Below are 18,488 nucleotides of genomic sequence, written 5' to 3' on the forward strand. Positions count from 1 at the left end.
GAACAGATCAGTTGCCGAGAAAGACAAAAACATGATAATTGACATGTGAGAAGGGGGCACTTCACTCACCGCAGGTACTCAACCTATGCATTCAATGGTTTTACCTGGCATATAGTGTTACATAGGCACGGACAAGCCAAGAACAGGATTTTTTCGGGAGAGCCGTTCCAAAATTCCGAACATTTAGATGCGAAGGAAAAATGTGGAAGATGTCACAAATCTTGATTGGTGGTATTCTGTGGTATTGGCATACGTACTGGTCGTACCCCTTCGTACCTCTACGTATCCCTACGTACTCTCAACAGAGCTCTTGAACAGCTGAAATGATTACTTCATGAAAGTTTCGCTAGAGAGATTGCGGAAAGTGTTAAGGCTATGGTCTGATTTCTAAAACTGGCGTTACTTTCCGCGGTTTGGGGTGGCGGAGAGCCCGTTGAGGTGCAACCAAGGTACACAGCACATAATTTACTTTATGTATGCCACCAACGACGACGACGTGCTGGTCCAACTTGTGGCGAAGATGTCGACGAGTCATAGACTGATATGTAGATCAAGGGTGTATGCCGAAACAAGCCGCACAATTTTTTTCATTAGGCGCTCACTTTCTTCACTCAAATTGTTCCAACCTTTTCGTCATGGCCAAAGACGAATTAATAGACGACCGGGTGTCGTTGAACCATTGCGAGCAGGCCGTTGATGCTCTTTTCACCCATGTATCGGATGTTGCTGCCAAAAAGGCTGATACGCAGCTGCTACCTGATACGGAACAATCATTCTGGCTGACGGTGGCATTAAAAAAGCAACCCCAGAGTTCCAGTCTCAAAGTCTTCACAATGTTTGTCGGTACTCAAAACATACTACATTCAATACTAAAATTTCGATCTACAGTCCGGTCGCCTATCCAATTGTTGATCCTCGAAAAGAGTCCGTTTGCCTGATCACCAAAGACCCGCAACGAACGTACAAAGATTTAATCGTTGACAACGATATCCATTTTATTCATAAGGTCGTGGGCATTGAGAAGCTCAAAGGGAAATTCAAAGCCTACGACGCCCGTCGCGCTCTGCTGAAGGAACATGGCTTGTTCCTGGCAGATAAACGAATTATTCCCCTTCTCCCAAAACTTCTCGGATCGAAATTTTTCGACGCAAAGAAGTGAGGCCTGCGTACTTCCAGTATTTTCTTATTTTTCCTCAACCCATTAACTACCTTTTTCAAGGCAACCTCTTCCTGTCACAGTTACTCGCAAGGATCTCAAGAAGGAGTTAGAACGTGCAATAAATTCGACCTATATGCCATCCATTCGTGGTACTGCTCTGTCAGTATTTCGTGAATCGAATTTTTTTTGATGTACACTGATTAGCGCTTATGGTCTAGGTCAATCAAAGTTGGCAAATTTTCTCAACCAGCGGCTCAGGTTGTTGCTAATATCAAGACTGCATTACCGGCTATCGCTGCACGAGTGAATGGCGGGTGGGACAATATCCAGGGTCTCGGCCTGAAAACGAGCAATAGCGTTAATCTGCCAATTTGGAGTTGTTCACTGGACGATACCGATGGCGGTCGCTGGGCTGGTTTGACTGCGGAGGACGAGGAGGACGAAGATGAGAGCCCAGGTGAAGAAGATGAGGACGAAGACGAGAGCCAAGGTGAAGATGAGGATGAAGAGCTTGAACAGGACGAATCTATGGATAGTGACGAAGCCGACAAAGATGTGGATATGGACGGAGATGACGAAAAGAGTGATTCGCCAGCGGTTATGCAGACGGGTAAATCCAAAGGGAAAAAGCGCGCGGCAGACGTAGACGAAGACAACCAGATCGTTGCAAGTCCGAAAAGGAAAAAGTCGAAAAAGAGCTCTGATGGATCTTCGTTGTCTGCCAAGGATGGCACTGTCGATGTCCCAACTACATCGAAGAAATCCAAACAGATCGTGTCTACTCCCGCCAAAACAGTCGCCAAAGAATCCGCCACGTCCATATCCCCCGCAAAAGACGTCGTTTCTGCCTCTAAACCCAGAGCAAAGAAAGGAACTGCATTACAAGCCCCTACTCCCACTGCTGCCAATACTCCTGCCACCACGAAAAAGGCCACAGCTGCTGTTGACAAAAAATCGACAAAGAAAAAATCGGCAGAAACTACAGATGCTGCAGATGCGGCTTCCGTCACCACCACCATTCCTAATACTTCTGCTTTGAAGGATGCTCCAAAGAAAGATAAGAAAAAAGAGGGAAAACCCAGTCCTACGGCATCCGGCGGGCTCACGAAGCCTGCTCCTACCCCAATCGTTGCTCCTATCGCTACTACTTCCACAGAGTCTATGTCTGCACCGGCAAATAAATCGAAAAAACCGCTTGCATCAAAGACTGCTCCTGTTGAGCCCCTTGTTGACGTCTCTGTCTCTACACACGGGGAACCCCCCTCTACTCAGAAGAAGGGCAACAACGTGGGGGTCAAGGCGAAGAAGGTCGAGTCTGTCGCGACAGTTGTAGAGGAAAAGGACACGAGCTCTTCCAAGAAGGCAAAGAAAGAGAAAAGGACGACTCCTGCTGTCGAGGTCTCGGAAAAAATACCTACGGTAGAGGTAGAGGTGAAGGATGAAAACCCGAAGAAAAAGAGGAAGGAGAAGAAGGCGAAACTGTCAAGTGATGGTGCACTGGAAACTGAAGTGACAGATGTGGTCGTTGCCGTTACTGAGAACGCAAAGGAGGGGAAGGAGGAGCAGAAGAAGGAGAAGAAGAAGAAAGGGAAAAAATTAATCGATCCTGCAGCAGGTCCCGAAGATGATGCCATGGTCATGGATACTGCTCCTGCTCCGGACGCAGTGGAAAAGAAACCCAAGAAGGACAAGAAATCCTTGGTTGCTGATGAAAAGGAAGTTCCAGCATCATTGAGTAAAGAGGAGTTGAAGAAGAAGAAAAGCGATGCGCCTGGGGAGAAAAAGAAAAACAAGGTTTCGAAGGCTAAGGGAGGCAAGAGCGTGAAGGATTCTTTGCTGGGGAAGAAGGTTGTGTGAAGTACTTACGAAGTACAGGCAGTTATAAGATCTTTCTCTTTCGCTATCGCTGTTTCTATCGATCTATGGTTTTTTTGCGCCTACCGATGGTAGTGGGATATCTACTAGCACATTGTATGAGACTTCAGAATATATACATATGTAATCCAACTTCGACGCAAGCCTTCAGAGATGTTACTGGGATGTTACATTCAACCACCATCATCTCTCGCTCTTCCGCTTCCGTACTCTCTCGACTTCAACGAATAAAATCTCAATATGCCTCTACACCTCATACATTTCTCTTCGCACTATCTGCCACCACTCAGTCGTCGGAGCTTTCGTCTCTCGTGGACACCTTAATGGATTTTTCCTCAACAAGTTCGCTTGGATGCCTTTCAGCACCACTTTCTTCCGGATATATATCCTGCTCCATAGCCCTTTTTGATCCAAAAAATGCTATTTCATTTCGGTCGACAATAGCTGGGCAAGAAAAAACCCAAGTCGGGAGATGGCACGCGTTTCGGCGGAAGGATGAAAGGAAAGAAGAGGATTTGACTTTGCTAGAAGGAACAGTCGACTGGGATCGTCTGTGGAAGTCAAATGGCAGAGGGACAAGGAAGGACCTTCCAGACGAATTAACGCGTCTCGACGCTGAGCACGCAAGCTCTATACTATATTTCTCAGATCTTTCCCCGGAAGGTCTTTCGTCTGCGATTTCGGAGTCTTTTCCTGGAGCTAGTCAAGTCAGTAAGTTGGACATTGTTACAGCCGTTCTGGAATTGAAATTTGGTCGCGCAGCTTGGTCTGTTGGCTTCATCTACACCTTTCATCACAGGCAGACCAGTTACTTTGTTCCACAACCAGCAAATTCTTGATTCCGGTGCTGTGGGTGTTGCGTTCACAACACCCAAATCGCTCCATTTCGATATTCCAGATGACATTCAACCTCTTGGGGATCCATTGGATGTTACAGGGTACTTAATTCGACGAACTTCATGTAATTATCGTTCTATTGGCTGACAATTCTGGTGCAAAGCTCCGAAGGAAACCTCATCAACACCCTCAACTTCTCCAATCCCACTCAGCTTTTGCTTTCCCGCATTCGCGACGCGGGTATTGACACAACTTCGTTTACGGCTATCAGGTTCAAAGACGATATGGAATTCTACCTCAGCGTGTTACCTTCTCTTAGTCCAAGTGTTTCTGCGCCGTATCAGCTACACGCTATCACAGCCGGCGACCCATCTCGGGGAACTCTTTCGTTAAATACGCAAACTATGGCCCCCCCTGCCGGAGCAAGAGTGCAGTTTTTTCACCGCCGTTCCGTCAAACCCTTGTCGTTGGAAACATGGAGAGACTCTGCGTCGATTCGGCATGGTACCGTGGCTTTCATGACAGTGTCCAGTCCAGAGTTTCTTCGTGATGGAGGAGATGAAGGTAAACTTGAATCGACGGGGGAGGAATTGGTGTTGGAAAACCAATTTGTTGTTGGGAGCGAGAATGGGTTCGTGTTAAGTAGAGCAGGAGAGTGCCCGTGGTCCTGTACAGCTCCCGGGTGCATCGCATCTATCTCTAATTCACAGTTCAACCGTACACAAAAGTAATCATAGGTTAAATAGCTTAATTTCCCCGCCTGGTCGATTCTTCATTTCCAGATATCGATCGTTGTTGATAAGGCAATTGCTACACGAGTACTACAACATTGTTAACAGTACTTCACTTATACCACTACCTCCCTCCGGTCTCCTAAATGGCCCTCCTTGTCCAATCTTACCTCCGGGGTATGAAAACGAACATCGACCGCATACGTAGCATGGGTAATCACCTCAATCTTCGTCTGATTTTCGAATTCGGGGAGAGCAATATTGTCTTTGTACCAGATAATAGTGTAGTGCTCCGCCTCGGCAAGGGCTCTGAGTTGAGCCCAGTCCGACGATTGTGTAGATTTCAATTTTTCCAGGTCTAAACGGAATTGGGCGAACGGGACCAGCTTTACTTCAATTGTTGTCATTCCCGCGACCTCGCTCCCTTTAATGGTTGAAACAACCAAATCATCGATCAATCTGACCTGGCTCAACAGTGCATGCCAGAGACCCTCTAGACATACACTGCAAAAGTTGGGCGTGGTGACAATGCGCATGAGGCAATCTTCGTTTGTGGGTCGGTAGGAGGTTTCATTGGTGTCAGAGTATCTGTATAAAGTCCAACGGGAGGTCTTTATTGTAGCAAAAAACCAATGACGAGATATGCGTACGTTGGAAAAATACCATAGTATCCTGGAGTCGAGACAAATCTTATTAAATTGTCAGTAAATGCCATGTCCGTCAAAGTCCCAGAAAACTCTCACTCTTCTTCCGACCCAAACTCTAACACCTCTGCACTACAAAGTTGTGCTTCCCCTTCTCTAGCCTTATTGAGAAGCACAAAGTTAAGCTCGTGCGTGCCACCCGTCAACCCGCCGCTTCTCTCAAGTTCTATTGTATTCTCATCTCCCCAACCCTGCCCTAGTTTGATATCATAATGCCACCGGTCCACACCCAACCCCACCTTGGGTTTCCATCCAAGATTCTTTCCATCTAGTTCCACCCGGAGGTCAGTTTCCTCAGGCAAACCCGATAAGGAAAACCGAACGATGTATCGTGGAAAAGTTCCAGAGGAAGTAAAGGTACTTGTGTATGGGGATGAGGTGTTGAGGAGGGTCCAAGGGTATATTTGTATGGGCATCACGCTGCGCTCTATTCGGGGAGGCGTGGACTGAGGGTCCTTCTTGCTTTCCTCGGCCATCCAATGTGCCCATGGGACAGATTCACTGGCATTGTGGTACGCGTTAACACCGAAATACGCGAAACCTCCGTCGTATTCCTCGCCGACGGGTATAATACTATGCCCCAATTCGTGTCGGAGGATTTGGGGTCCGTTGAGTATCGACGACGTGATCACGGTGAACCTACCGCCAAGACCGCCGTAGAGAGGATCATTGCCTGTTCACGATGTCGGTTATATGCAGAAAATAGAGACGAAAAGGGGAGCTTACCTAGTAAAATTGGAAAATCGCACTGTTCACCCATCGAGGTGCATGCCGCATCTGCTACTTCGGGATAAGCGTAGTATACTGCTCGAAGTTCAGTTCCGTCACGGTATAAACCATATGGTGTCCTATTGTCGCGTAAAAGACCGAGTCTCTATATGAAGGAGCAACATCGATAACCTACTTTTTCGGCTTTCCTCCTGTACCTACGCCACTCTACGAGACAGGAGAGAACATTCAAAATCAATATCCCGATAACGAATCAACTAAAACCTCACTTCTTCACTCGCAGTAAACGCTGCCCAGAAGTTCATCAGTGGTTTGACGGTGTTGAATGTGTGATTTCCAGAAACATCTTCCGCGAGACGAAGCGCGTCTTGCATGAATTTTGATTTCTCCTCCAAAAGATCTGTGTCATTGAAAAAAAAACATCTATCTAGTCAAAGTGACATTGACCAAAAACAACTCACATCCATCTGAGAAGAAGACCAAGTCCACCCGGTTCTTCGAAGGACCAGAGACGATCAGCGGTTGAATTTCCAACGGCGGAGGATTAGCAGCTGGGCCAGTTAAATAGACCTGAGCATCAGCGTCGACACTAGCTCCAAAGACAACTCCCCGAAATCCCAGAACCCATACTCCCAGAAGAGCAAACGTGATAATTCTTGTCATGGAGGTCAAAAAGAGTCTTCTATCTTCTTAGTGAAGCACAAGTTGTGACCTGAGTTATCTTTTCTCCTTCTCTTCTTCGCGAAATTCCCGGAGACTGTCGTAAAAACGCTGGCACTCATGACATTAAGTTGGTAGGACCGAAGAAGACGAGAGCGCCGAGCGGGCCGTGTTCGGTTGAATGAACCATAACTCCTCGGAGCCTCGGACTCCACTTGTTTTTTCCACTGTATTCATCCCAGATTCATCCTATTCCTAACTCACGATAACGATGAAGCTAAATTTCGGTACATACCGGTTCACTCTTGCAATTAAATCATCATCATGGGAGATACCACAAGTACAAGAAGGCCAATCAGGATAGGGAATTCGTATGTATCAGTTTTTGACTCTACGCAAATACTCTCAAAGTGATCATTGCCCTATTACAGCTCAGGCGCGATTGGGGATGGCCCCGACCAATTATACCGGCTAGCCACCGAAGGTCCCATCGATGCGATATTTAGTGATTATTTGGCGGAAGTAAATATTCCCTGGAGAGCACTTGAGGTGCGTACAGGATTCTAGTACTTACTACTATTCCTCGTTAGTAAGACTGACTCCAATCTCCTCATTGTATCAGATGATCGACAACCCCGAGCTTGGCTACGAACAATCTCCTCTCATACAGCTCCAGTGGGAGAACGCTGCAGAGGAAATTGTGAACCGCGGGATCAAGTGGGTTCATGACGGAGGTGCACTGAATCCTCGAGGCTTGTACGAGGAGATCAAGAGAATACTAGACGCGAAAGGACTTTTGGGCCAAACAAAACTTGCTTGGGTTGAAGGAGACAACGTCCTCGACACAGTCAAAGCAAACCTTGCTGATATTCATGGTGCGGCAAAGATCTACTCGCATCTGGATATTCCTGGGCAGACGTTGAATGATGCCTTCAAGGATGGAGACGTAGGACAGATTCTTAGTGCAAACGCTTATGGTAAATATCTATTTAAAGCGCATGGTTGGTTTGAATCAATAGACTTGCGTAGTTGGCTTGCGAGGAATCCTAGCAGCACTCGAAGACGGTGCACAAATTATTGTTTGTGGCAGGGTTTGCGACGCTTCGCCGGTCATGGCCCTGGGTGCGTGGTGCGTTACAACTTAACGAAATTCTTAGTTTCTCCTTCCTGAGTTCAACACTCCAGGTGGCATGGATGGTCTTTGACTGACTGGGACCAGCTGGCGGGTAGCCTCGTAGCAGGACATATTACTGAGTGTGGACCTGTGTGTTTCATTCTCCTCTCTATTCTTAGTTCTCACCACTAATGTACCGGACAGTACACTACCGGCGGAAATTTTTGTGACTTTTGTAACCTCTTTTCGGACCCAGGCTCACCAGAAGCCAAGTTTTACGATCTTGGCTACCCCATTGTCGAGCTCGCGGACGACGGATCATGTATGATAACTCAACACCCGGGATCCAATGGCGGCGTCACTGTAGACACCGTCACCGCTCAGCTAGTGTATGAAATTCAAGGACCAAAGTATCTCAATCCTGATGTTGTCGCTCATCTCGAGAACGTCCGCGTCGAAACTGTGCCGGGCGAAAAGAATAAAGTCCGAGTATGGGGTATAACAGGATCACCCCCTCCGCCGACCACCAAGCTCGCGGTATGCTCCCTTGGTGGGTACCAGGCGGAGATGACATTGTTTGCCGTGGGACTGAATATCAAGGAGAAATACGAAAGTTGGAAGATGCAGGTAAGCATCCTATGGTCGATCATTTACTTGTCAACTCATATGGCGTAGGTAATGAGGAAAACCGATCCCTCAAAATTTTCTAAGATTGCTATCGACCTTTACGGATACGGCTTGCATTCACTGCCTGCATCAGAGCCTAGCGCCAGTATTGGTCCAGGTTCTCAGCTACGATATAATGACCCTCAATCACAGAAAGACTGTACTGCGATGATTCGGCACTTTGTGCAGGCGCCGACAAAGGATGTCATCAGTGATTTCATGAACCTCTTTTTGACGATGGGGATGGCGGGATACCCGGGACTATGTAGGTATGTATATGTTGACCGTCCATTTCAAACCATTTCAACGAAGTGGTGCTAATAAAAGAGATTCCTCTTTCAGAAGTCTGGACTTTCGTGATGGAGTTCCAAAGCCTTTCATCAAGTATTTCCCTGCGATCATCTCTCAGCAAGACGTAACCATGCGAGTTCACCTAGACAACGTTGGAAAGAGTGATGAAGGCCGAACGATTGATATCTCACCCATCCAAGAAGAACATACAGAACTCTTCAATGGTCAGAGATCTTACGACCCAGATGACAAACTGAGTTTGGCCAATTTTGGACCAACGAGGAGGGTTCCGTTTGGTAAGTGATTGACCTCAACCTTATTTCCCATGTCATCGCCCTTCAACTTGAAAGAACACTGATGTTATGATTCTAATGCAGGCACACTTGTTCTTGCCCGTTCGGGCGACAAAGGCGGGAACGCCAACGTCGGGTTTTGGGTTCGCAATGCAAATTCCGAAGCATGGCCCTGGCTTCGGTCGCTACTCACAATTAACAAGCTGAGAGAACTATTAGGAAAGGATGCCTATCCACCTCATGATCAATTCCAATCCCGACCATACCAAATAACTCGATTCGAGATGCCTTACATTCATGCAGTTCACTTCGTCATCTTTGGGATCCTTGAAGACGGTGTGAGCTCCTCAAGCCTAGTCGATCCTTTGGGGAAAAGTGTCGGGGAGTATTTGAGAGCGAGGGAGGTTGATGTTCCTCTGAAGTTTCTTCTGGGAAGAGAGCTGGGATGAAACTCGTGTATAGCGGAATCAACAAGATACTTAGTCCTTTTGGTAGGAAATGTATGTACTATTTCCGCTGCAGTGTCGGAGTTCAACGTTTTGGTCAATGATATTTGAGCGCTTGCCACAAGCGCTCATGGTCTTCGTCATTTCCGCCACTACCACCGATAACTCGACAGAGCAGCGCGACGCGCTCAGCGCTGCATCCGCGATGCCTATATATGGAATAGCACTCAAGTCACGATGTTGTACATAACGAACATGTATTAAAGCATCTTCATCGTGGGTACTAGATCAAATGAAAGCCTCATTTTAAGTATAGCGCTTTCAACCACCTTGAGGCTTGGACCCACATTCCAACATTTCTGTGTAGCTCTGTCGAATGCTGCTTGTTACAGCTACTGCTGTCTTCGCACCAGGCTTTCTCGTTGCATCCTGGCTTCTCTTTCGAAGATCTGCCTACTCTGAATCAGATACTGAAGCAATCTCAATTCATTTTCTAAGGAAAAAAGTGCGTGGATACCATTTGAAACTTGGTGATGATACAACGATGATCTGATTACAGCTCCCTCAAGATTTAACGGAATGGCGCACTCATACGCGATATATCACATCTTGGAACCACTTGCGCCGCTTCCTTGCAGGGTTTGGGTACAGGCTATGGTCTTTTGACCATTTAAACCCTTTGAAGCCGGGAATTCTAACACCTCCTGGGCGGCAGTATGGTGACTCCAGTGGATTTTTGTATGCGATACCCGTATCTGCACAAGTTGAAGAAGAAGAATTGAAAAGTGTTGGGGCTTCAGACTTGCATTCCCCAGGTCCGGGTCCTGATCTGGGAATAGGCAGCTTAGCTACTCCTGTGAGTCGCGAATAACTTAAGCTTTTTTCTATAATACGTTAACAATGCGCACGATTTTGTTATTTTCACAGAGACATATCCTATGGCCAGCGCGGCATGATCACGGAGACGTTGTAATTCGTGTCCTTTCCGTGGGCGGAGATGGTCTTCGTTCACTCAAAATTTTACGTCAAGTAGCAACCGCCCCAGAAGCTTTGATTCGTTCTAATCATACTCTTCCGTTATTTCGCGAGATTGTGTTGAAGGATATCATATTGGGCGTTTTCCCAAGGGTGACGGCTAGTTTAACGGAAGTGTTCGTTCCCAACAAAATGCGTTTTGTCGCTGAAATAGATATGATGGAGATCTTTACGCAGTGCCTAGAGGTTTGTTCGATGTTCATTCATTTTCAACGTTTTTTGTTCATTGAATATCGTTGGACCATATGTAGGCTCTAGACTTTCTTCATCAAAACCTCATTGCTCATCTTGTGAGCTAAATTTGCATTGATTATCGGCTGTACCTCAACTATCAATAACTTACTCCTAGAACGTCACTTTTGACAACTTCCTCATCGACTTCCCGCCCCTCTCGCATCTTCAAAAACGTCCTCTCACGGGGAGTCCTCGGGTGTTCATCACCAACTTTGACCGCGCCGTATCTTTTCTTCCAAGTACGCCTGCTGCAGAAAGATTCTGCCTCGGGGGACATCTATTCGCATATCAACCTCCTGAAGAGGAACAGGAATCAACCAAAGACACGTTCTTAGCGCGAAAACGTGCGCTAGAAAGTGTTACCGAGAGCAAGGAACAGAGTAAAAAGAGGCCGTTAACTTCGAAGCCTCCGGAGATTGTTGACTCTCGACATCGGTTTTCGCCTTTTCCTGTGGACTGTTGGCAGTTTGCGTCAAGTGTTTTGACACTGGAATCTGAGTTTACTGAAGATGGTAGTGACAGTGGTTTCATATTGGTTCGTGATTTTGCACCCAATTCTCAGCGCCTCTAATTTTTTCTCTCGTATAGATAGAACCTGTTCATGAACTGTTCCGTACCATGGCATCAGACGACCCGACATGCAGGCCTTCGGCTTTCGATGCGCTCATTGGTCTACAACATATTCTCTATCCCAGTTGAAGTAGCTTTGAGCTAAAGCTGACTGATATTTTATCTATACTTTTAGGTATTTTCGGACATGACTTGTAGGTCGTTGATAATGTATTTAAGAGTAAGTAAGTCACTTATTTGTTGTTTGTACGGGTGGGCTTTGAAGAATTTGTTGTTATATGTATGTATGTTTTGTACATATCTACTGGGTATATGTATACCACCCCAGAATCGCTGACGTATCACTGAAAATACTGAAATGCTATGGACTCGATCGATAACTATCGCTTTGGCATTTCTTGATATAGTAACTTCATTGAAAGTACCGAGGACACTACAGGAATATGGTCATGCCAGGATAGGCGTCGGAGACAGTAAGCGAATGGCTAGATGCCACCTAGTCTTCAAAGTTTAAGGTCAAAGATCCTAGGATTTAAGGAGTAAAGTTACGATGAAGTAACAAAGCTGTACATAGAGAGCTGAAGAAAATGTTAAGTGATCCGGTCGAATTCAGAGCCCATATTAAGAACAGTAGTATCCTGAGCGAACATCCAGGTTGAAGTACTTGATAAGCTTTGTGTAAATAAAAGAAGCCTGGATATAGAAGCATGAAGAAGTCAAAGAAGAAAGAAAAGTACGTTGGGAGAAGAGGAATCGGAAGGAGGCGAGGAGTAGTACCTTGTAAGGCTTGTAAGACTAACCATTTTTACAGAGCCATAAGGTTGCATGTACAAAGTTTCATCGAGATCCAATCTCGAGGCGAGAAATAAGCGTCACAGTCACCTTATTCAGAGAAAATTTTGTCGAGAGAGATAGGTCGGGATTCTGTGGTGCAAGTGCAGCTGGCTAAACCATCGTAGACCATCGGCCTGTGATAGTGGCGGTGATTGGCGCTCATGACCGCGAATGATAACCACGAACCGCGGGAGTTCAAACGTTCACGAACTAGCGGCTAGGGGAAAGTGAGCTAGAAACAAGTATAGAGTGAAGAAAATTGTGATGGAGTTTGGAACGAGTATTAAGAGGATATAGACGTTGTTTGGGTCTTGGTGCACTAGGAGGATTTTATCGATAATGCTGATTCAGAGCACAGTCTTCAAGATTGAGATATCGCGATAGTTCTCCTTTAGGGTCTCTCAGCTACAGTGGTGGTAGTTTGTCAAGGTCAGAGTGCCGAAGTCGCCGGCCAACCATATTTTTCCCACAGATGAAGAGGCCATTGAGGAGCTAAACGGTCATTATTACTTGATGTTGCTTTCAACTAATCGTTTCTTCTTCTCCTTATAGTCGCCGCCTTTTCCGCTTTCCTTTTACCGACGTGCCACATCCTTTACGCTGGACTTTCCCCTCTATTTCTTTCGACCTTTCAACCCCTCCTCTCTCTCGATTTAGACTTGGATGGCACTCACACAGACGGCGAGGATACCAGGTCCAGGGCCATCTTGGGACGAACAAGTTGTACCGGCTTTAAGAAAACGTACAGCTCCTTGATACTATCAAAATATGAATGTTTACTCATGCAGGATAACAGGCTTGGAAAGTGAAAGCCGGACATTAGCACGCCGGATATCAGCCATATCCATGTCGTCGGCAGAACCTGCAGATGACTACTCTAATTCAACTTTCCATTATACATCGACACCTGCCCCTCCACCGCCTACTACTACCGCCAATAAGAAGCCGAACCAACACCAGCAGAGCAGCAGCACAAGCAGTCGACCCGGTTCACGCTCACGGACACATTCGCAGCCTTCCAATGTGAACAATACGAACCGAGCCTTATCCTCGTCGCGCCCTACATCACCGCCGAACCAAAGCGTCAAAACGAATCAATCGAGGATCCCTCTTCCACAGCGAACGCGCAGTCGAACCGGCAGTCTGTCCAGTCAGAGTCACTCTCAGCACAGAACCAAGACGCCCACACCAGGCGATGTTGCCCCAGTAACAGCAGCAGCCGCCGCAGACCTTTGGGTTGTTCATGAACGCCCAAGTCATTCTCGACTCGTGAATGAACCAGCTCCATTTCCGCCTCCAAATTCCTCTGTATCATCCATCGATATCTTGCCTGAACCACGACCGTCAAATGATTCTGAAGAACGGCCTTTTGAGCACTGGTATCGTGGCGAAGTGTCCCGAAATGGCGGCGTAGGCGAATATCGGGTCGCCAAGCGGCAGGAGATGCTTGAGATTGCCAATTATGGTCATAATATTCGGCCTAAAAAGCAGAACGCGATAACAGATGCTATTGATTCAGAAAAGCAGCGAAGAGGTAGACCACGGGCTGGAAGTTTAGGTGAACGTTCGAGCTTTTATCTGGACGAAGAACAGGCAAAGGAAGCTGCGAGAGTGATGGACGAGAATCCTTTAACAGATAACGGTGAGGAAGATGACGACGGAGAGGAAGAATATTATGATCCTATGGAAGAGTATTACCGTCCAGAAGAGTTACCACCTCGGACAACTACACCACGTCCTTCACGTATCCCAACTCCGACACAATTACAACGCGGTCAAAGCGAACCGCCGTATTTCCCAACCTCTTCTGCTGGCGCCTCTACTTCCGCCTTATCAAGCTCATCGGCGACGCCAACCCAGCGTCCGTATGCAACAGCAGGTGCTAGCAATGGTACACCTCAATCAAAACGAGCTGGAACTACTTCTCCCCCTTCCGCATCAAATAAAGGCAAAACAAAATCCTACAACTCAACCACCCCATCTCCGTCTTCCAATTCCCGTCTCGCAGCTTCTAAAGCAACACAGGCTAAGCTCGCGCAGAATAAACGTCAGAGAGAAAAAGAAGAGGAGTATAGGCGGAGTATCGCTGCTTATCCTGATACGGGTGATGATCTTATGAATGCAATACCTACTTGGACACAACCTGTGCCAAAAGCAGGTAATTGGGACGATGTACGTGCATCCCTAATACAATTTCCTTCTTTTTCCTTACATTTTTGCAGGTCGTCCTCCCTGTCGTTGCACGTAAAAAAGGCCTCGACGGACACTATGAGCGCGCAGACGGAAGTCCACAGCAAAGGAAAGATGAAGTCACTATAGCTCCTGCACCCGGAACCTTCGGGTTCGATCACTCAAAGTATCGGCCTCCACGCGAGGGAGAAGAGAATATACCCATGGACGAGTTTGGTACGAAGAATTCAGCATACACGGAGAGGGACGATGAGGAGCAAGAGGACGAAGACAGCCAGCCATCTCACTCGCAATCGAGAATGGAAACCGCTCATGACCAGATTAGGTTACCGACCAACACAATTCCCAGTAAGCGCGCATCGAGTCCCGTACCCTTTTCTAGTTACAAGCCACGACCATCTCAACCCGAGCCAGTGGGCCAGATGAATGGTGATGTGGAGAAAGGGAACATGAAAGTACAGAGAGTGGATGCAGATGAGAGTGAAGATGCAGGAAAGGGAGGATGTTGTGGATGTGTTGTGATGTGAAGCAAAGTATACGAGTATATGAAGCGGTGTATGTGTGGTTTGTTTCTTTCTGATGCTATCTAGGAAAGACCATGTCGTTCCGTTCCTTTATCCATCTATCCTCATCTTGATAACAGTATCGTAACTTCATCCAATTGAATCTTCCATCCATCCACTTTTCATCTTGTACATTACTCATTTCTTCATGTCCTTTGTTTCATTTATCGATTTCCTCTCTATTCGTCTTCTCTTTTTAGGCTACGCTCCGCAGGGACGTTTGAATTGGTTCTCTTCGTCCGGTCATTTCTCTCTGTTACTCTATACTCAGCCGTTCATGATTTATACCATACGCCGCTGCCTACCTCCTCATTTTCCCGTCTTCACCTTCACCTTCCCCCTCAAGGAATCATATTTCTGACAAAGCAATCATTACTCATCTATACACTCGTTTCTTCCCTCGGCTCTTCTCGCTCTATCATATCATCATCATACCCTACCCTACTTATTCTCCCCTCCATTAACAGACCAGTAGCACCGTAGCATTGAACCACGCGCCGTACATAACATCCTCTCCCCCTCGCATTTAGCACTCTCACACTTCTGCCACCTTAGCTATAGCTTTCCTGTCTCATTTTAATGCACAATCATGAAATTCGGATTTTCTAAAACCCACCTGAGGCAAGGTCATAGCGCATTCTACATGTGCATAATATATGAGCGTAAAATAGACGCGAAACTTATAGGCAATTACTTGGTTATGTTCCACGAAACAAGAGTATTACTATTGCAAAGTCATCTCCACCGGACGTTCGTTGACTTCGAAATAGATGGCGTTATCAGGACCGATGTAGTTCAAGGATCCTGAAATCTTCCCGCGAACCACTCCGCCAGAAAACTGTGTACCACTGCCCCAGTGCACCCTTCCCGCAAGTCTAGACTTCGCTCCCGGCTTGAGCCAATGCCAGCCTTCCAAAGCTACATTGAATTCGTATATCCCAACTTCACCAGAATACTTGGCTTGGTTTAGAAAATCAAGAGTGATATGATAGTCGTGTTTGCTGTCGTGTTCATTTTTCGCCTCTCCTATCAAGGCTCTAACTGCTAGTTGGGCCCATGTATTCTCATTGTCGCTGAGACCACGATTGTTGAGCGGACCAAAAGTGACTTTCCCCTTCATCGTTTCCTGATGCGAATTGGATCGGCCGCTCAATGTGACGTTAGACTGTGATTGGAATGTCGAGTTCAAATCCAAAAGATCAGGATTTCGACTATCGGACGTCCCCTGGAAAAAAGGATTGCAATGTAAGAGCAACAGCTTGTAGGGTGGGATGATAATACTCACTGGAGCGGAAAGGGGCCTGGCTACGGTGAAGAGAGCGCTGAGAATGAGGAGGAGGCCTACATAAAATCCCGAAGCATTCTGAAGAATGACACGCATGGCAGTGGTTGAATGAACAAATCGGAGTCGCAGTAAGAAAGAGGGACGAAAGCTCGAGCCTTGCCAGCAAGGAGGAGCGATTGTTACGCGGGGAAAGTCTAGCTGACCAGCAGTAGGAGAGATCCAGGAAATCTAGGGATTCGGGAAAACCTCTAAGCTTGCGCCCTTAAGTAAGAATCAGGGTGGACTGATCCGAAGGTCGTGATACGAATCCATTCGCCCCGACGGAGAGCGTACTCCGTGGAAGTTAATGACGGGGCCGCAATGTCGAATAGTTATTCTATGTACCCAGGTTGGAACAGAGTGGAACAGGGATGCCTGTTTAGTTGCGCAATAGCGCTCACAATGAAATGATAAAAGGCTAGACATGTATTCAGGAGATGGCGAGAAAAAATCTATTGGCAGCTAACTCTGCCACACCAAGTCGTAGCAAAATCAACAGATCTCCCGCTCTACATTCCCTGATTGCTCAATTGCACCGTACCAGTTGACCTTTCCTTTTTTTGGAATCGTAGCTTGCATCGCAATCTTTTGGTATGTGCATCATTATGTGTCGAATTATGAAGGGAGAGCATTAGATTAACCACGTATTTTCGAATTTGTTCGTGATGAAGAGCATTCGAGTTTTTTTCAGCAAGGCCATTGCTTCGTAGTCACACGGGACGCAAAAGCCATGGCAGTTCAAATGAACTGCCATTAAGGCATCACAGTTGGCATCCGGTCGTGACCGGTTATGTTGCAAGCGCAGCGGTCCGTTCGATCATGAACCTTGATAAATAACAGAAAACAACAATGTAAATTCCAAGCTGAATATATAACCTATGTCCCAAAATTCTGCAAGTCATTTGTTTACTCCAACAATCCTCTTTATGTATGCAGTATAAGAAGACCATCATAAGGTTGAGGTTAGAATTGTTTTACAACTAAGCCACAAAACCAGTTTATACAGGCTGGTAGACATATCCCACATACATGAACATTATCTCACACTACATAGCACTACATGCTTCAAATAATAGAGTTGATTGTAAGATGAACCTATCAAATTTAATTCATGATTTTTTCTGTTAGCTGAAATATTTGTAGAAGTTGTTTGTAAGGCATAATTTATCTGTTCAGGTATGCATATTTTTCTGTTACTCAGAGGTGGTTTGCTGACAATGTGCAAATGTTACATAAGCTGAGCAACTGTATAAACAGTTTTACACTTATCAACTATTTCTGCAATATTTTGAAAGGTGTCAAGTCCATGCCTCGGGCCTCCATTCCGCCGCTCGGTATTCCGAAGATCTACCTTTTATTGTAATCTCTTCCTTATTGTTCTTTCTCGCTACACATACCCTTTCACTCTAGTCCCTCCTTATTGTCTTTTACTTCACCCTGCAGGACTACACGTATAACTCCTAGTAGTTAGTCTGGCGCTCCGCCCCGTTGCGCCGCTCCGTAGATATAAATACTGCCTGTACGCTACTGTAGTTCCTCAGTTTAATTATCAACTTAGATCTCCCTTCTCAACTTAACTCTTCTCTAAGTCTTCAGGCTCAACGCCTCGAAGTACGTTCTCCTCGACCTTAGGACTTTGACGTTCTCTGGTCCGCTCCTCGTCATCGGCGATACCGCCGCTCCGACCTGGCTGCTACTTAGCTCCTCTCTCTCTACTCTCGCTCTCCGGGGACTAACGGCGTAACGGCGGTGTTGTTAATAACTTCACTACTGTCCCATTCGTCTTCCGCACTTAGACACCCTGTGGCCTTGGCACGGTTACACGGTGTACATGATCTTAACAGTATAATTAAACTCAATCCGTTAACGTCGTACTGACATATCATTTTTTATGCCTCCGAAAACTCGAGCTCAATCTAGAGCTAACTCCGAAGAAAACACTTTCTTCACTACAGCCCAATCATTTGCCCCATTCTCCGACTCTATCTCTGCCATTGGTCAACCACGTCGCCGTAATCGCGGTTTCGGTCCAGCTACAGTTCCTACTACGTCGACTCTTCCTGAAGCCATGGAAGAAGAACAACAATTCGAGTACAGTACATTGTACACTGGTGACGGACAACCTGTCCAAGTCCTGACCCCTCGCCGTGGACAACCCCCCGTGGTCGCTCCGGCTCGGGGCCGTTCAACTACTCGTATTGATTCTCCAATCCTCCAAGCCATAGCCCGCCGT

The 18,488-nt window shown here is 46.5% G+C and overlaps 7 protein-coding genes across 7 annotated transcripts; 5 read left to right on the top strand and 2 right to left on the bottom strand.

Annotated features, from left to right (window-relative positions):
* The first annotated feature begins 602 nt into the window (after nucleotides 1-602).
* C8R40DRAFT_1117863 (ribosomal protein L1p/L10e family-domain-containing protein) lies at nucleotides 603-3,179 on the top strand. Its single transcript, XM_046228672.1, has 4 exons — nucleotides 603-835; nucleotides 889-1,155; nucleotides 1,220-1,318; nucleotides 1,378-3,179. Exons 1-4 carry the CDS (start codon nucleotides 636-638, stop codon nucleotides 3,014-3,016), a joined length of 2,205 nt encoding a protein of 734 aa, XP_046083456.1. The 5' UTR covers nucleotides 603-635; the 3' UTR covers nucleotides 3,017-3,179.
* A 19-nt stretch (nucleotides 3,180-3,198) lies between these two features.
* C8R40DRAFT_1052891 (uncharacterized protein) lies at nucleotides 3,199-4,602 on the top strand (the record flags this gene model as incomplete). Its single annotated transcript, XM_046224790.1, has 3 exons — nucleotides 3,199-3,741; nucleotides 3,797-3,972; nucleotides 4,035-4,602. 3 exons carry the CDS (start codon nucleotides 3,199-3,201, stop codon nucleotides 4,600-4,602), a joined length of 1,287 nt encoding a protein of 428 aa, XP_046083457.1.
* A 116-nt stretch (nucleotides 4,603-4,718) lies between these two features.
* C8R40DRAFT_1052616 (IgA peptidase M64-domain-containing protein) lies at nucleotides 4,719-6,698 on the bottom strand (the record flags this gene model as incomplete). Its single annotated transcript, XM_046224769.1, has 7 exons — nucleotides 4,719-5,190; nucleotides 5,253-5,291; nucleotides 5,346-5,979; nucleotides 6,033-6,154; nucleotides 6,211-6,242; nucleotides 6,305-6,435; nucleotides 6,497-6,698. 7 exons carry the CDS (start codon nucleotides 6,696-6,698, stop codon nucleotides 4,719-4,721), a joined length of 1,632 nt encoding a protein of 543 aa, XP_046083458.1.
* Nucleotides 6,699-7,019: 321 nt separating this feature from the next.
* C8R40DRAFT_1052876 (uncharacterized protein) lies at nucleotides 7,020-9,508 on the top strand (the record flags this gene model as incomplete). The annotated part of the gene is made up of 9 exons (XM_046224787.1): nucleotides 7,020-7,066; nucleotides 7,127-7,244; nucleotides 7,318-7,672; nucleotides 7,725-7,824; nucleotides 7,881-7,959; nucleotides 8,014-8,436; nucleotides 8,485-8,744; nucleotides 8,818-9,062; nucleotides 9,144-9,508. The coding sequence occupies 9 exons, from the start codon at nucleotides 7,020-7,022 to the stop codon at nucleotides 9,506-9,508; spliced, it is 1,992 nt and encodes a 663-aa protein (XP_046083459.1).
* A 107-nt stretch (nucleotides 9,509-9,615) lies between these two features.
* On the top strand, nucleotides 9,616-11,588 carry C8R40DRAFT_497072 (uncharacterized protein). Its single transcript, XM_046235254.1, has 6 exons — nucleotides 9,616-10,010; nucleotides 10,065-10,361; nucleotides 10,433-10,726; nucleotides 10,792-10,830; nucleotides 10,890-11,309; nucleotides 11,363-11,588. The coding sequence occupies exons 1-6, from the start codon at nucleotides 9,882-9,884 to the stop codon at nucleotides 11,471-11,473; spliced, it is 1,290 nt and encodes a 429-aa protein (XP_046083460.1). The 5' UTR covers nucleotides 9,616-9,881; the 3' UTR covers nucleotides 11,474-11,588.
* Nucleotides 11,589-13,024: 1,436 nt separating this feature from the next.
* C8R40DRAFT_1071851 (uncharacterized protein) lies at nucleotides 13,025-14,895 on the top strand (the record flags this gene model as incomplete). The annotated part of the gene is made up of 2 exons (XM_046226389.1): nucleotides 13,025-14,350; nucleotides 14,401-14,895. 2 exons carry the CDS (start codon nucleotides 13,025-13,027, stop codon nucleotides 14,893-14,895), a joined length of 1,821 nt encoding a protein of 606 aa, XP_046083461.1.
* A 760-nt stretch (nucleotides 14,896-15,655) lies between these two features.
* C8R40DRAFT_1173770 (uncharacterized protein) lies at nucleotides 15,656-16,312 on the bottom strand (the record flags this gene model as incomplete). Its single annotated transcript, XM_046232072.1, has 2 exons — nucleotides 15,656-16,156; nucleotides 16,217-16,312. The coding sequence occupies 2 exons, from the start codon at nucleotides 16,310-16,312 to the stop codon at nucleotides 15,656-15,658; spliced, it is 597 nt and encodes a 198-aa protein (XP_046083462.1).
* Between the last annotated feature and the right edge of the window lie 2,176 nt (nucleotides 16,313-18,488).

The sequence above is a fragment of the Lentinula edodes genome, assembly GCF_021015755.1.
Source record: "Lentinula edodes strain Le(Bin) 0899 ss11 chromosome Unknown C8R40scaffold_32, whole genome shotgun sequence".
In the NCBI taxonomy this organism is placed as follows: Eukaryota; Fungi; Basidiomycota; class Agaricomycetes; order Agaricales; family Omphalotaceae; genus Lentinula; species Lentinula edodes.

What these genes read in the sequence shown, in the direction of transcription:
- C8R40DRAFT_1117863 (XM_046228672.1), top strand. Translation starts at nt 636, where the DNA reads ATGGCCAAAGACGAATTAATAGACGACCGGGTGTCGTTGAACCATTGC. An exon ending in AGTCTCAAAGTCTTCACAAT is followed by an intron (nt 836 to 888) that starts GTTTGTCGGTAC and finishes TTCGATCTACAG; the next exon opens with TCCGGTCGCCTATCCAATTG. An exon ending in AAATTTTTCGACGCAAAGAA is followed by an intron (nt 1,156 to 1,219) that starts GTGAGGCCTGCG and finishes ACCTTTTTCAAG; the next exon opens with GCAACCTCTTCCTGTCACAG.
- C8R40DRAFT_497072 (XM_046235254.1), top strand. Translation starts at nt 9,882, where the DNA reads ATGCTGCTTGTTACAGCTACTGCTGTCTTCGCACCAGGCTTTCTCGTT. An exon ending in AAAACCTCATTGCTCATCTT is followed by an intron (nt 10,831 to 10,889) that starts GTGAGCTAAATT and finishes ACTTACTCCTAG; the next exon opens with AACGTCACTTTTGACAACTT. An exon ending in GTGACAGTGGTTTCATATTG is followed by an intron (nt 11,310 to 11,362) that starts GTTCGTGATTTT and finishes TCTCTCGTATAG; the next exon opens with ATAGAACCTGTTCATGAACT.